At 46.6% G+C, this 17022-nt stretch overlaps 1 protein-coding gene across 18 annotated transcripts; it reads left to right on the top strand.

The window, feature by feature from the left end:
- Window positions 1-903: 903 nt before the first annotated feature.
- ehbp1l1a (EH domain binding protein 1-like 1a) lies at window positions 904-16729 on the top strand. 18 transcript variants are annotated; one of them, XM_088376835.1, is made up of 31 exons: window positions 919-1946; window positions 3325-3382; window positions 3472-3567; window positions 3648-3701; window positions 3768-3946; window positions 4046-4191; window positions 4471-4680; window positions 4838-4990; window positions 5105-5209; window positions 5292-5435; window positions 5800-5970; window positions 6086-6145; window positions 6195-6297; window positions 6650-6988; window positions 7060-9261; window positions 9329-9373; window positions 9690-10931; window positions 11030-11200; window positions 11290-11718; window positions 11835-13229; window positions 13360-13456; window positions 13533-13699; window positions 13879-13927; window positions 14014-14508; window positions 14571-14610; window positions 14673-14716; window positions 14784-14895; window positions 14973-15072; window positions 15145-15218; window positions 15329-15443; window positions 15511-16729. In XM_088376835.1, exons 1-31 carry the CDS (start codon window positions 1843-1845, stop codon window positions 15602-15604), a joined length of 8793 nt encoding a protein of 2930 aa, XP_088232961.1. In that variant the 5' UTR covers window positions 919-1842; the 3' UTR covers window positions 15605-16729. The 18 variants fall into 18 exon arrangements, with proteins under 18 accessions (XP_088233002.1, XP_088232961.1, XP_088232933.1 ...); XM_088376807.1 differs by having other exon boundaries at window positions 5081-5209; XM_088376827.1 differs by having other exon boundaries at window positions 920-1946; window positions 5081-5209; window positions 6213-6297.
- The last annotated feature ends 293 nt before the right edge of the window (window positions 16730-17022 follow it).

Genomic DNA, 17022 nt, shown 5'->3' with positions numbered 1-17022 from the left:
GGTGAAAAGGGAAACGTCATCGTCCGAAAAAGAAGAAGGAAAAAAGAATGCTAGCCGGAGAAACCGTGTTCTTGACAACAAATGCCGGTGAAAAGGGAAACTTCATCATCCTCAAAAGAAGAAGAAGAAAAAAAAAAGAATGCGAGCCAGAGAAACCATGTTCTTGACAACAAATGCCGGTGAAAAGGGACACGTCATCATCCTCAAAAGAAGAAGAAGAAGAAGAAGAAGAAAAAAAAGCACAGCAGCCGCGTGAGGGTCATCCATTCAAGTCAATCAAAGCACAACACGACCAAAGAGATGCCGAGAATCCGGAGCATTTCGGATCTGGCGAGCTCAACATTTGTAAACGCTGGAGTGGCGCTTCGGACTCAACATCACCAAGTTCTGGATATAAAATCCGGCAAACGTCACCTGACCAAACCCAGGATAGAGCTGAGCCCAATCGGCCGTTACCGGAGCCCTGCGATGTCAGCCGACAAGCCGGCAAGTGACAAAGGGACCGCCCGCAAATGGCTCATAACGGGTGGATTTGTTTTTTCTTACGATTCCGCAAATGCAGTATTAATCCAAATAGTCAGTTGTGGAGTAGTGGGCCGCACACAACAAATTATGCTCTATAAACATTTTTGACTTGACCTCAACTACATTATAAATAGGATTGAATACAAATGAAGCACTCGGGCCTCTCAACCCTCTTTGTGACGAAGCGTGTCCATTGGCCAAAGATGCATCACTTCATGCAACAGGCATAGGTGGAGTCATGAGACGCTGAAATATATGGAGCTTGGCCAAAAGACGCCAAGGAGGATGGGAGGCTGAGATGGCATGCTAAATCAACCAGGGGCGGGCGGGCGGGGTGGGGTGGGGGACAGACACAGAGACAGACAGACAGACACAGACACAGACACACACACACACACACACACACAGACACACACACAGACACACACACAGACAGGAGAGGCGGCATGAAGCGATCCGATGCTACTGACACACTCAGAGGACGAAGCAGTGTGTCAAAGGATGCGACTCGTGGACCGGGGGAAGCATTGCAGTGACCAGAGAAGCCGGGAGGTGAGAAAATACCGCGCAGGAAAGACCTACGCTTGCTCGCAAAGCTACAAGCCGATACCGAAAGTCGTGAGCGAGATTGTTCCGTGCATTCGGAAGATTGCTGTGCGCTTTGCTCGGTGGGGTTGCGCAGGTGACAAATGCTCGGACGGGTGGGCACGATGCTAGGAATTGCGGCACCAGCAGCTGTGACAAACCAGCTCTCCAAATAGACACTACCATGATTGTGTTACCTGAAAAATGTGCATGATTGTTGGACAGAGGTACGAGGGGTGGGGGGCACTGCGGACGGCTATGTGAATTTTAGGTCATTCCACATTTTGTTTTCAAGGGGTTTTTTTTTTTTTTTGGAGACTTGCAAAAAACATCTTTTACATTGTTATGTGAAGACCCTGATATTTCCATAGAGAGGAACAGACATTCACTGCATCTTCCAATTAGTTCCATGACAGGGACTGGCGTGAAGGCATTAATCCCACATCAATGCACTCAATTGCATTCTCCGGAAGATAACTCAAATGCGTTTTATTTTGTAAAAACTACCCGCGGCTTCTTGGCCACTTCCTGTTTGTCCTAGTTTTTGCAACCTGACGTGAGGCCGCGGGTAGATAGTGCGGTCGGACGCGGAGACAAGTGCGAGTGGTCGTCTCGCGGTCCGCGCAGGTGGTCGTCAAGACAGGTGCTCCGTCATCCCCCGGGCAAGAGAAAGGGTCGCAGAGACCAAGCTCGCCACCCTACCTGTGGCCTATTTGGCAAAATTAGTAAAAGATGACTTCGGTTTGGAAGCGGCTTCAGCGTGTCGGAAAGAGGGCGTCTAAGTTTCAATTCGCCGCTTCCTTCTCCCAACTGGTGCTGGAAAGCTCAAGTAAATGGTGAGTGTTCACACTTGAAACATCTTTGACGGATTCACGCACGTGAGGTATTTAATACCGTTGTCACTGACGCCTACATTAGAGGTTTGAAATTGAGCCTATTTTACGTGCGCTGCCATTTGTTTTGACTTGTTTTGGAGACGACTACACGCCCCTTCACTTCCGGGACATGTTGATGCTAATCGGGGCGCAGTGCGTTCCTGAGGCACATCGACACGTTATCAGTAATCAAGACTATTTCAGAACCGATACGTTTTTATAGTTAGTTGCAGCATTGTATAATAGCTAGGTTTCCCGGTATGGTAAAGTGTTTGTAATGAAATAATGCTAAAAACTGTGACTCATTAGCATATGATGACGTGACAATTTGTCGCAGTCTGATGGCGATTCTAACTAAGGGAACGGACTGCTTGTAAACTTGGAAAAACGTTTGCACCGTGTAGCAGTTTTTATTTCAATTGTTGTCAGAGTGCAGACATGAAGTACTTCATAAAATAAAAGCCTGACATTAGAAAACAATTATTGAGAGGTGCAATATGTATCCTGCCCTGACCTAATGTCCTTTAAGTAGGTCAATATTTTTATTCTGGAACAGGAGGACATTAACCGAACGATTTATTGAAACAATGTTTGTATATGTGCTCACGGAATACATTTGATTGAATCCTCCCGGGAAGAACTTCTTTTTAATTTTTATTTTATTTTTTTTAAGTTCGTCAGTGACTGTTAAAGCATTGTTTTAAAACTCTAGATATGATATAATGTAAGGGAGTTAGGCTTTGTTCGTCTGCTGTTTGTTCAAGATTTTATTCTGATGATTAAGAATTTTCTGTTTACCAAACCAACTTACCCAAATTCTGCTCTGCGTTGTAAGTAGACAATTTGAATTTAGACATATATTTGGCAGTACAGTATTATTATTAGTATCAGCAGTATGGGATCTTTATTTACTTGTAATCCAATGGATGGCAAATGTTGCACCGTCATGCACCCACCACTACCAAATGCTGTGCAGCAGGTGTTGAATGTCTTTTACTGTTAAATCCCTGCAAGGTTCAGAGTCTATTTCGAGTATAGTTATGCAGTGACGCATGCGCATAAGCACGCAAACATTGTTGCTCTGCCTTCTTCCCTTGCAACAGTCACAGGTTTTGCCCCTGGCCTGCTGAGAAATGCTTCCTCGGTCATCTCGGTCACAGAATAACCCATCTAGGATTAAAAACAAACGGAAGGGCTTATGATGGCTTTACAATATTTTTCGTTAATGGAGACTAATGTTTACGACTCCCTCTTGCGCCACCCTGTGGTCGGAGAGCGGACCCACGTGCACACGTTTATGTATATAATGTGCGTAATGTCTGGCAATGTGTTTATCCAGGCAACCAGATAAACTAAGAGTAGTGTGGATCAGAAGAAGCAGACGTCACAGCACAAAGGTGACAACGGAACTGTGTGGTAGAAAGGGACATCTGGCTGTGAATTCAAGGTGGGGGAGAAAAAAAACGTGTTTGATATCAATTTGCAGCTCCACAGTTGGCAGCCAGGGATTCAGAATCCCTACAGAGGTCTGGTACTCTGGCAAGTCCCCGAGAGTTTGGCCGTTACCGTGACACTCTACAAGGTGCGACTAGGAAGATGAGCCTCCCGTGCTTTGGCCGGATTGTACCACAGAGCCATCCACATAATTTTCTCTCTCAACAGGAGACGACTGCAGAGGAGTTTGAGGACAAAGATTGGACTTTTGTCATTGAAAGTGTAAGTCTTCATTCAGAGTTAATCCTCTCCGCTTGACTTGAGCTTCTCGGTCTGTGGACATGTCAGGAGACAAAGGGGCGGAGGAAGGTGTTGGCCTCAGCTGACATCAATATGAAGAAATATGCCAGCGCCACGCCGGCGCAGTACGACCTGACGCTCAAGTTGAAACCTCTGTCGGTGAAAGTGAAAGAGGCCACGCTCAAGCTCAACTTGTCCTGCGTTTTCCTCAAGGAGGGAAAAGCCACGTCAGTAGCGCCTCTTCAGAAACACCACTCATGTTATACCGAATGCCGCATTGTCTTTTTTGTTGTTCATTTTTTTTTTTTTATCTCGACATTTTACAGTGACGAGGACATGCAGAGTTTGGCCAGTCTCATGAGTTTCAAGCAGAGCGACATTGGCAATCTGGACGATTTTAACGACAGCGACGACGAAGTCTGGGAAGAAAAGAGGTCGAGCTTCGGATCTGGACAAGCTACACTTGCCACCGGTAAAACGCGCGCAGGCATCTTCCACAACAAGGAAGTTAGCGAACGTGAAGAGAGCTTCAGAGCCCAGACTTCTCTTCTCGGTCATCTTTCACTTCGACCTTTCCTTTTGGCGTTTCGCAGCCCTGGAGCACTCTACGGCAAACATACACGGCCTGGCTCAGAGGCCTGCATCTGCTCCCTAACTTAAAAAAAAATCCATTTCCATAATCGGACCTCAGCTCATGTGCACGTTTCACTTCAATTATGCTCCACTCTTCTTTTCTCTCCCTTTCACCCAGCAACCACAGAGATGGAGTGCAAAAGGTCCTCGGGCATTTGCGCTTCCATCTCTGCTGCATCTTTGCCTGTTCTTCCCGAACCCCATCACCCGCCCCCCCTGACGTCCGCCCCTCAGACCCAGCGTTCCCTCTATGGCTACTCACCGCCAGCCTTCATACAAGCTCACCCTCCGGCACTTCCTAAAATTTTCCAGCCAGGTTCTGGATCAGGTATCGCTCGAGAGACCAGAACGTTTTGTATAGATTCCTTGAATGAAAGGGGTTTTAGGCGTCGAAGCATTTAGAGCATGACTGCAGCCCTTTGTCTTGGGTTGTGAGGTTGAATAATGCAAAGGCCTAGGTTCTGTCCCACTAAAATTCTGCTCAGCTGCAGCTCCAAGGCCTCACAGCAACCACGGCAACTCTCTCACTGAAGGAGCTGTTCCACCTCTCCCCACCTTCAGTTCTTCGAAAGCCCTTTGTCATTCACCCCCTGATCCCTCTTCTGTCCCTTCCGCCTTAACGATTTGCTCGCCCACAGGTACAAACCACAGACAAATGTTCTCTCCTCGTCTTTTTGTTCCCCAAACCGCTGACTCCCAAAGTTTGTCTCGGTGCCTTCCTTTATTAGTTTCTGTCGGCTGCCCCTCCTCAGTTCTTCCTTTTCCCCCGCACGCAACCGCTCCCAAGAAGCCTCAAGCGGCGGAGGCCGGCTCAACGCTGACCCAACCCACCAGTCTGCCCTCTGCCCCTGAGACAGGTACAAGGACAGTGTAGGCCACAGGAATGTTTTCAGCCCCCAGCATTTCTGTTCGTTTTGGTCTATTCTTCTCTTTGCCCAGCTTCCTGGCAGAGCGAATGGAGGCCTCCTAAATTTCAAGCCCCTCTCGCACAGACCACCCTCTCTCCAAACTTCCTACATCCGCCTGTAGACGATCCCGGCCGTCCTTCTGTGGCGCACAAGAGACAAAGAGTAGACCTGCCATGTAATGCTGCTTGAGAGTTGTTGTTCTTTGTGTTTATTTTTTTGTTTATTTTTTTACAGTTCTAATCTAAATCTGTTAAGTAGTTCCTAGTCAAAATTCCATTGTTGTTAGAGGGGTCAAATCCAGGGTCAGAGAGTCGAACCCCTGCCAGGATTTGGCTTTAGCCACAGGTGCCTCTAATCAACTCAGCCAGCGGGTAAACAAGCTAGCTCCAGGGAGCTAGCGGAGCTAGCCTGTTTACCTCGGCAATGTCTAATAAGCATGCAGGTTGTGCAAATATGCTTTGGGTTCAGAGCCCTGAAATTCCTTCCTTTTATTTCCCTTCTTTCTTCCTGTCTTTCCTCCACACAATCCTTGTTGTCAGCTTCCTCCTGCACGCCCATGGGCCCTCATTCCCAGCAAAAACACAAACGCGCTTACGGGCTTGCACCAGGCACTGTCACCGACACCCACCCGTGTCCCTTCGTAGGTCCTTTCTCTTCTGTTCCTCAGACTCCTTTACCCCACATTGACTCTCTCAGTGCCCAAAGAGCAGGTATCTTGTTGAATTTTCACAGCAAGAAAAATGTCATTGACCGTGTGCTGATAGTGTCGCAACAGTTTAATATGGACTTTGAATTTCTTATGTTGATCTGTTCCCTTCCTTGTAGAAGTACAAAGGCAGTTGAGCACACTGAGTGAAGAGGAGCAGCAGTGTACAACACCTACAAGTAAGCATTTGTGCAAAAAAGGTCACATTGCGTCATGCCATTCCCAAAGTAATACTGTTTCATTCAGATCCTGATTGCAAAGTCTCCCAGGGTTTGGCATCGGATGCTGGAGAGGCATTATTCGGAGTCAAAGTTGTCAAGGCACCAGCTGGGTGAGTAAAAGGTTGCCTCGGTCCTGTTACGCATTGTTAAGTCACTCGCTGGCAAACTAGCTTATAAAAAATCAACAACAAAAAAAAAAAACATGGGCCTTTGACTTTAAGCCCAGCAAATGTATTTATTTATTTAGTCATTTTTTAAATTTAAGGAACATCCGTAAAGAAACTAATGTATATACGCCAAGGGAATGCCTTCATTGCACGAATGGATTAATTGTGGTCCATTTAAATAGCGTACTTGCAAAGATGGCAGCCTCGCCATCACGACTACAATAAACGTCAGCCTCAGGTTGTCTCTCGGGATATACCGTCCTCATTGGTGGACTTGTATTTGTTTGTCCTCTAGACCTGAGAGTATGGCCTCTCTTCTGCCCTTTAGCCCCAGAACGCCTTCAGCACAAGATCTCGAGTATTTTGAGATCCCCAAAGCACAGATGGATCATTCAGACTCAAGGCTTGCAAGGACCTCTCTTGTCAAACCGCAAAGCCACTTGTCAAAAATGTCCATTCGATTAGGAAGTCAAGTTACCAAAACAAAGCCTGGTGATCCTGTGGCCAAGTTTTTGGGTGGTCCCCATCATACCTCCTTAAATTCTCAGACTCGTACATTGCCCTTTCCTCAAATGACCACGGACACAACAAGTAAAGGGGAGATAGAGAGTGGGCATAGAAAAGAAGCTTTAAGGTAAGTGACTTGTGAACTTTGGACCTCAATCGGTAGTTTTTCTGATCTTTTGCAAATCCCTACTCCTTCAGAAATGAGCACGAGACTCCCTCAGTGACAACTGGTTTGACGGACAAGTCAAACAACAATACTTTCACGTCAAAGCTAATGAAAAAGATATCAGGTGACCGTTTGGAAGACATTTCTGAGGCAAAAACGTCAGAATGGAAGCAAAACCTCAGCCCTCCTAGTTTAATGGCCATCACCGATAAGAAAATGGAACCCATTTCTTCAAGTCTTGATTCCCGCTTTGGGTTTGTCCCAGGACAGCAGCCAGCAACCAACATGCTACGACAAGCTGACGACGTGTCTCCAGACAAAGTCCTGTATGAAAAAAATCAAGTTCCAGAGACTCTTCCGCAAAGTCCAGATAAAGCACACCGATATACGCCGACAGTGGAATTTCCACTGTCTGGTCCACTGTGTTCAAAAGATAGATGTCCCCAAACTATCCAGGATTTAAAAGTCAAAGTACAGCCTGGGATGACAATGAAAGAGCCAAGTATGATACAGCTCAAGTCAGCTTGTCCTCAACTTTCAAATGTTCCTGGCATTCCATCTTGTCATCAGTCAGGAGCTCTTTCTGATCACATGAGTGCATTGTTCCAGTCATTATACATGGAAAAACTGCCCTCACCAGCATATGCGCATTTGCGTTATGTCCAGCCAAAAGCTGCGAGTGAATCACATAGTATGACCAAAGAGATATGGCAAACGTGTCCAAGGAACAAAAGTGTTCTTGGGTTTCCCTCTACGCCGTGTCAGGAAGCTCCAAGTCATTCAAACGAGGTCAGTCTTCACCCTGCATTGCCACAATCCGCAGGGATTGCAGGCATGCCGTTTAAGAAAGGTGTTGGAGGGACTAGACTAGGAGACCACTGGCTAAAATTGAGCAAATCCTTATTTTGCAAACAAAAGAGACCCTATTGTGTTCTGGTTCAGGACACTTTGGGTGAGAATGAAGACCAAGCCATGGTAACGATGCGATCTTCTTGTCCGCAAAGATCTTACACTTACGGTTTACCATCTGCTCCAAATGAAAATGTCAACATGACTAACTTTTGGTATACGTGGCCAAGAAGAGGCAACGTCATCGGTTTACCGTCTCTGGATCCAGTTTGTTCTGCGAGTGACCTTTGGAGTTTGGGGAAGCACTTGCCAACTAGAAACAGTCACAAATGGCCATGGGTAAAGGACCGCTTTCTGCTGCAGCCGTCGCAAATGTATCCAGTTGCAACTCATCAGATGAATAATATCTTTGCGGTCGACAGCCATCCGGTTCCTAACATGGTACGCATCGTGTCCTCGTGTCCGCTGCAAGCCAGTTCACCCGGCTTCCCATCGATAAAATGTCACAAGTCAGAACCCGTCGCAGCTATGGCTAATGTGCTCCCGACATGTCGGCGACATTCCAGAATTAGTGGAATCTCCTCCACATTTGTGACTGAGTCTGATAGAGCAGAATGGAAGGTTGACCCAAGGCCACTTTGGAGAAGAACCTTGGACAAGCCAGAAAGAAAAACACTTGTGCACAAGTGCAAGATTTCTTTGAAGGAGGAGACAATTGCAGTTATGGCATCAATGTTGCCTCCATGTCCCAAAAACTCAAACGTTTACGGGATTCCCTCCAAGGCTGGTAAATGTCCGACAGTAGAAGCCTCCATCGTGTTAAATTCCAATCTGACTTTCCCAAAGCATAGTCAAATTCCAGGTTCACCAGCAAACGGTACTTCAAGCAAATGTCCCAGGGAAGCGCTGGGTTTTGGATTTCCTTCTGCGACGCAGCTCTCAACTGTCGACGCAGAACAAGGAAAAAATGGGAGCATGGTACAGCTGCTGCCATGTTGCCCAAGGCAAACAAGCGCTGTGGGTGTGCCCTCAAAAGATCTCCCAAGCTCTGATGACAACATATTATGGGCAATGTTGACAACGTCAACACGCCGCTCTCATCAAGAGAGACCAAAGGCTCTCGTTCCCCTTCAACATGGAATTGACGGGCCGACGAAAGAACAACTCCAAAATACGGTAAACATTCTGCCATCTTGTCCCATGGCCGCTTCCCTCCTGGGGACGCCATCAAGTAGTTCACTCGAAAGATCATTGTCGGCAACGCCATTGCCTATTTCATATGAGTCGGGCGTCAAGAAAGGAAATAATGTCGTGGAATCACTTTTGGAGAGAAAATGTGGTTTAATGGCGGCAACTGAAGAAGAAGCAACTGCTTCAAAACCAGGGTGAGTTTCTCAATCTTGGTGTGTCCAATTTTATTTCCTTAAATATCCCTTTCAAACGATATTTCAGAAAAACTGATGGCGGAATACCACATTTAATCAGTGACGACAAGAGGTGGGTTATACTAACGGAGGAATGGCATGCGTTGAACACTGCTGGACTGAATTCCCATTTGCCAGAATGGATTGAGTATAGTCGGTGTTACTTGAGATGAGGATGTTTTTGAAATGAGGAGGACTGATTTGTGGGCAGGGAATGTGTTTTGTCGACAAAAGTGGCATGGCAAGCTTTGTGTGCTTCAACTTTGATTGACGCGGATGACCAATGGCCGAGCTGGTGGTTTTTGCTTCCTAACATACAAACAGGAATGGTCCAAAACCGCGTATACTTGCTCCTTCTGGAGTTCAACTTGTATCTTCCTGCTCCCTAGAAATGGAAACGTGGTTTCACTGCAGCCTTCACTCCAAACGGAAAGTGAATCCGGCCAGCAGGTCAGTCCACGTGAGGATCCACCAAAGGCATCCACAGCGTTTCCTGAAATTGGCAGTCCACTCTCATCAGACATTTTGAAGTCGTCAGACACGATGCACGTCCTCCCATCCCTTCCGGCCTCCTCCAGCGTGGCCGGTTTTCCATCTTTGCTCCAAGCCGACAGCAAAGCCTGGCATGTTTTTGGAACGACCCACTGCTTACGGAATACAATTGGGTCCGAATTGATGCAAGAGAGCAGCCAAATGCAGAAAGATCTGGAAGGAGCCGTTTCTTTTCTTCGGCGTTGCCCAAAAGACTCAAACATTGGCGGTTGTCCCTCCATACAACAGCTGAAACCGACTCATGATGAACTCAGTATGGTTAGGCTTTTGAGCTCTTGCTCCAAAGCGTCAAGAATACCGGGGTTTGCATCACTTGGTAATCCCAGCCAATGGAACGTCAACAAAAAGCAAGCCATTGAGCCAAGAACATCTGAGAAGAAGCCACTGGTGATCGGAGGGTTTCAACGAGATGAGAGGACAATGAAGACAATGGGCTCTCTTGTACCATCATGTCCAAAAGAGACACTGACACCGGGCTTCCCCACTCATCCGAGTCCTACAACTGCATATTGCGAACCAAATATTACAAGCCTTTATGCAAGTTGCCCCCGGGTTTCAAACGTGCCTGGTTTTGCAGCAGTTGATGGACGTGAAAGCCTTGGATGGATGATGGGAAATCAGTCATTGTCAAAGACCGAGGTGGCCAAGAAAGGCTTCACACTGGACGTGGCCAAAAAATGGAAAAACACGCCTTCTCTGGCTGCTTCTTCTCCTAAAGTCTCACATGTAACGGGCATCGCATCGAATCCACAACCCAAAGCCTTAAACATGATAAGCCTCCTTAATTTGTGCCCTGCCGTTTCTACTGTCCTTGGATTGTCCTCCGTTGAAGGATGCAAGCAAGGATGGATTATTGAACTGCAGTGGATGATCCACAAACCTCAAAAGAACATCAAATTAAAGATTAACCGTGGGCCAGTCCTCCCGGACAAAGCAAACAACATGTTTGCCATTGTACCTTCCTGTCCAGAAGCATCCAAGATCCATGGCCTGGCTTCAGCACCTCAAAGCAAATACAACCTGGTCAATTGGTTACAGAGCACTTCAAGTCACAGCACGGAGTCTTCATCCGATAATGAGTAAGTGAAGGAACACCACTGCTTGTGTGATGCATGTGAGCTTAACATGGAACGCAAAATGCAATGTGTGGCTAACATCATTCACATTGGATCTTCAGTGTAACCAAAGCAGTCACAGCAGACAAGAAAGACGGGCCATCGGAGACCGAGGGGGTCGCGGGCTGGGAAATACTGGAGCTCGAAGGAAATGAGACGGAATCGTTGCCGTATGCAGAGGCGGAAGAGACTCCTGGAATAGTACAAACTATCGTGGGCGTTCTCCATAAAGGGTAAGAATGGACCTTTAATTCCTCTGCTGCGTGTGTATCGTAGCTTTGCCCTTGGGATCTCCCTGACTGGGATATCCCATTTTTCACAGTTATGAAACAGTAGCATCCATTTTGGGCCCATCTGGTTCATCTGTGTCTGAAAACGATCTTCAACCAAAGACACCAGACCAGACTGTAATCTCTTCACAAGAAGATATGCCCGACTGTGTGGATCTTGATTCCACCGTAGTAGACCAGGTCATCGTTTTGTCTGAGGACAATCACATGCGAGAGGATAGAGTGGTGCCGCCTGCAGACGGCCATGAGGGGTTCATGGGTTTTGCAAATATGAAGAAATGGCCGCCGCTGACCGCCGCAGACATTACGGGGATGACGACGGAAGTTCAACGTGAGGAAGCTTTGCTCAGCCAGGGTCTTGCAAGTGAATGCGACTCTGCAGTGCCCATCGACAGTTTGTCGGAAGGGAATCAAGACGCCAAACTAACTGAGGCGGAAACACCTTCCAAATTGGAACCTGGGTGAGTGTTTCGGAGATGAACCGATGGTCGGCGTGTCCTTGTTGTGCCGCGTGGCTGCATGGAGTGCAAAGAGGTCGGCTTCCAAATTCTGATACCTTTTTCTCCTTGTCCTTAAGCCCTCAACTCGCAACTGCTGAGTCAACCCCTCTGCGTCCTACATTAGCTGAACCATTGGCAGATGCCAAACCAAACCCAGAGGTACGAACGGACTTTGATGATCTGCATCTTGGCGTGATTCAAGCACATGCGCCAATCCAAGTCTCTCAGCAAGAGACAACAGTTCCGGCAGTTAAACAAACACGGCGGGAGCCGGAGCCAGCTTCCATTTTACGACAGCCAGACCATAACCACAACAAGCCTGGCTTGTCCGTCCTTCTTGAGCTATCAACAATCGGGTCTGGTGAGATCATTTTCCCGCAACCAGCGGAGGACCTTCCCTTCTTTTCTTGTGGTCGCAGTCCTCGAGATGGAGATGGAAGTATTGGCTCGCCACACGAGACTGTCAAACAAGAACAAATGGATAACGATGTGGAAACGAGAGATGCGTCAAGCAAACTGGTGACGGCAAAAAACAGCGTCAGCGCAAAAAAACAAACACTGCCGCAAACGGTCCAACCCGTCAAACAATGTTCTCGGGAGCTTCATACGGGTTCAGACACGAAATTCCCTCAAGACACATCTTCTGGTCAAGGGACCTCCTTTTCGGAAAAAAATCAACACAAAAGCATGGGGTTAAAAACAGAGCAACGCTGGAGCGTTGTTGAGCAACATGAGCCCTTGTCGACTATCCAACGGATCGATCCGCAACGCGTCCCAAAAGCCCGAGTGAGGAAATGCGCTGGTGAGGAAGGACCCCATGCAGGAGATCAAGTCGGCCATCTTGTGGATGACATCGACAAGACATTGAAAGTACGTTTGAGGAAAAGCAGGCCCCGAGCTGACGATACCGTAACGCCACACTCAACCTTGCCTGTAGCAAAACCAAGAGTTAAGAAGCGTCTCAGCAGCTCATTCCCGGATGAAGCTGCAAATTCTCGCGCTCCATGTACTTCCTCGTCGCACACGGTACTGGGCACCTCTGACCAGCAATCGAATCACCACATTGAGCAGAGCAGCTCGCCCGTTCCGCTGCCCCGAGTCAGGAAGCACCTCGACACGGCTGTTTCTAAAAGCACTCCGCCCGCAAACATCTCTTGCCCGACAGAGACAGATCCATCCGAGGCTGTGGGTGCCTCCTGCGGGGTAGCAGACGATGGCTTGCCATCGGGTGTCAGCTCAGCAGAAAAAGGAGGTGCAGATAAGCCGCCGGATGCAACGGTCACAGGTGGAGCCACGACATATTCACCTGAGCCTTCAACAAAAATGCTTGAGTCCTTTACCTCCTCGAAGATGACAACTCTGGACAACCACTTACATGTCGGAAGCAGCGAACAGGCTGATCTAAAAAACGACGGCTCAAACTGCAGATTTGGGTCTGTAGATTTTGCTGCTGGTTTTGTAGAAGAAGACGGGTAAGAATACCATTAATACTACCAAGAAAATACACATTTGTTTAAAAGTGTGTTGTTTTGGCCAGGTTATTCAATTTCAAACCCGTACAATTTTTGTTGTTGATACTTTTCACATTGTTTTGGTTTATAGGAGCAGTACGCATGTAGAGAAAAGTCAAGCCCTAGCTGTTAGTGTCCACCAAACATTGACCCCACCAAAACCTGAAGATGCTTTGGCATCTCCAGAAGTAAGTTTATCCTAAAATGTGTCTGAGCAAATTGTTACCCTGTGAGATATCTGTGATCCAAATTCCCCTGCGGTAGAATCTTTCAGGAAGTCAAAACCTGGTGACATCCAGCCAGTCTCTACTGGAGTGGTGCAAGGAGGTCACTCAAGATCACAAGGGACTGAAGATCAGCAACTTCAACACTTCCTGGAGAAACGGCATGGCGTTTTGTGCCATCTTGCATCACTTTCACCCAGAAAAAATGTAAGCTGCCACAAATGGCAGGTGGCTTCACGGCAATCAGCCCTATAATCAAGTCCAAATTAGCATTTTGCAGAATCATAATTTTCTTTCTTTCTTTCTTTCTTTCTTTCTTTCTTTCTTTCTTTCTTTCCTTCTTTCCTTCTTTCTTTCTTTCTTTCTTTCTTTCTTTCTTTCTTTAGTAATTATGCATTTTTGGACCCCTATGATATCAAGCACAACAATAAACGGGTGAAGAACATTTGATTATCATTTGACTTTTAATTTCAATATTTAATGCTGACTGTGTATTTTTTTTTTTTTTCCGGATTTGGCAGGCGTTTGATGGTTTCGCTGAGCTGGGCATTTCCAGGCTGATGGAGCCTTCAGACATGGTTATGCTGACTGTGCCTGATCGCCTCATTGTCATGACATACCTCAGCCAGATTCGCGCTCATTTTATGGGCCAGGAGCTAAGTGTGCTTCATATTGAGAAAGACGCTAGCGAGTCCAGCTATGCGGTCACGGGAGACCGTGAAAGCAAAGAGGACCCCGAGGCCGCCGTTCGCTACTGTACCCAAAGGCTTCAGGAGGAGGGCATCAGTCTGGAGACCAACGGCTCGGTTAGCGCGGCCGCAGATGTAGCTCCGCTCCCCAGAAGCAAACGGGTGCAGGCGTCCGAGGCCAGTGGTGCTCAGTCACCGGTCGCCCCCCCGCCCAGGACTCATCCGCCTGCCAAGTGTGGTTTCTCGCAGGTTAAAGACGCCGATCTGGTCAAGAAGCGTAGGTCTCAGCGGAGGAGTGCGTCTGAGGAGGATGGAGACACTTCCGTGGTAGGATTCAGACTTGACTCTTGAATTGAACTTTTTTTAAGCCACACTTTTTGTGTTTACAGGCTGTTGCGGAACTCGAAGAAAGTGGAAGTATCAGAACCGGTCAGTCTGTTTACACAACAAGTATCAAATGCATTGCGGCCTATTGGTGTTTCGCTTTACAGAGGCAAGAGCAAATCTGGTTGAAGTGGGAAGACGAGAAGGACAGGTCAGTTAGTGCTTAAATGGTCCACACAACCGTACAAACTATAATAAATATGCGTGTGCACAATCAGGACCCCAGCCAGTACGTGCTCAGTCAAATGGAAGCCCTGGAAGCAGAACAAAACCACATTGACACCAGAGCCGCAGTTGTGGAGAAGACACTCCGACAACTCATGGAAACGAGTAATTCATCTCGAAACATTTTGGCAACGATTGTTTTCGACGCGATGCTTGATTTGCTGTGTGCGTTCGACTGACAGGCAGTGACAAGGTGGAGGAGGAAAGGTTGATTCAGGAATGGTTCGTGCTGGTCAATAAGAAGAATGCCTTGATTAGAAGACAGGATCACCTGCAGCTCTTGTAAGATATCTCAAGATGTGACATGGTCGGAAGACTATGTTCAGAAATGAGCGCCCCCTCTGTATTTGATAGGCTGGAGGAGCACGATTTGGAAAGAAGGTTTGAGCTGTTAACCAAAGAGCTGCGAGACATAATGGCCCTTGAAGGTTTGCCCACCACAAACAAATAAAATAAAAAATGGTCTCGTCGCTTAGTTTTGTTCTTCGTTTTCGTTCTCCACAACTTCACCGGAATGCTTTGGTGCTGCGGCGTTCAGAGTGGCAGAAGACGTTGGCCCACCAACAGAGGGAGCAGTTGCTGCTCAAAGAGCTGGTTTCGTTGGTCGACCAGAGGGACGAACTGGTCCACAATATGGACGCCAAGGAAAGACGGTAAGAGGAGGAGGTCACTGATAGTGTCACGACGAGTGGATAATTGAAGCCACGCTTCTGTCTCCAGCGCTCTGGAGGAGGACGCACGTCTCGAACGTGGTCTGGAGCAACGTCGGAGGAAGTACGCCAACCAGAACAAAGAGAAGTGTCTCATGCAGTGAACTTTCACCAAGTCTGGAGAGGAGGTGTGTCACTCCACGTCCTTACCAAAGATTGATGTGTTTAATTTCAAGTCAGAATAACTGACAGTGATTTCAAAGTTTTAATGACATGGGACTTTTAGTCACGTTAAGCCAATACGAGTTTACAAGTTCTTAATGGGAACTTCGTTACCATGTGTCACTTTTTCTGACTTTTTTTTAAATTTTTATTTTAAATCAGGTTTTAATTGGAGGGCTCGGTTATATTAGTGATCTGTAGGCAGCGCTGTAAACCACATCTGCCATCAGTGCAGTACTCTTCTGAATGTGCATATTCAGAAGAGCGCTTTTCATATCATCTGTTCAGTTTAGCCATATCGGCTACTTTGAACATTTGTATTCAATACGCTATGCACTGAGTCTTGATAGCGACATTTGAAACGCTTACAGGAAAAAAAAAAAAAAAATCATATAGTCCCAAAGCCATGTTGCTGTAGTATGTGTGCAACCTGTTTGATTTTTTTTTTGACTGTGCCTTGTTACCATGGGATGTTTGTTACTGAAAAAGAAAAGGTCCCATCCCATTTTAATGTGCCTTTTTTCTGAACAAAACTTAATATCATATACGTATACACTTTCAGTATATACGTATATATGTATTTAAAATGCCAGCCTCTTAAATAAGTTTACTGCTGCAAACAATTTGGTTCCAAGTTCAATTTAATTTATTGGGGGTTCCCCCCCACTCCCCTGTTTGTTTGTTTGTTTGTTTGTTTATTCTTTTTCCACTGATTGCGGCATTAAATTGGGCCATGTGGCAACATAAGAATTACACAAGAGTTGTGTATTTACAGCAAAGCACTATTATGCACATTTTCGACTTTCACCCAATTGCAACTGGTCGAAGCTTAAAAGAGAGATTTGATGGAATAAATTTATGGATTGGCGGTAACCAACCGCATCACCAACTTGTAAGTCGGACTGGACCACTGAAGGGTTGTGGACATACTGCGCTTTTCTTCAGAATCCCAACTGTGTGACTTTTAGGAAATTTGAGTGACACTTGTTTTCTTGTTACATTTAAACATTTGTCAAGTTTGCAATGCACTGAATGTCTTGCTGCATTAAATATTATTGTGACGTGAAGAGGTCTTTGAGTTTCCTTTGACCAGACTAGTGGATTTGTTTGGCAGACATTTTCCATCTTTGAAAAAAAAAATTCTGATGGAATCATAATGGAAAAATAACAAGAAATGAATGAATTATCTAAACTGCTGGAAAAAAAAACCAATAAAGTATCCATCGAGTATATACTGCTACTGATGGAATTTTGCATATTTCTAGAGATGCTGAGATTAGGGGGAGACAAATTGGCCCGATTTTAAGGAACTGGGCGAGAAACTGAAGGCTCTTTTGTCCTTGCTGCCTGTCCTGGAGGC

This window comes from Syngnathus floridae, chromosome 1 (genome assembly GCF_059516105.1).
Source record: "Syngnathus floridae isolate MCC-2025c chromosome 1, RoL_Sflo_1.0, whole genome shotgun sequence".
NCBI classification, from domain to species: Eukaryota; Metazoa; Chordata; class Actinopteri; order Syngnathiformes; family Syngnathidae; genus Syngnathus; species Syngnathus floridae.
This window is presented reverse-complemented; position numbering and strand designations above follow the sequence as displayed.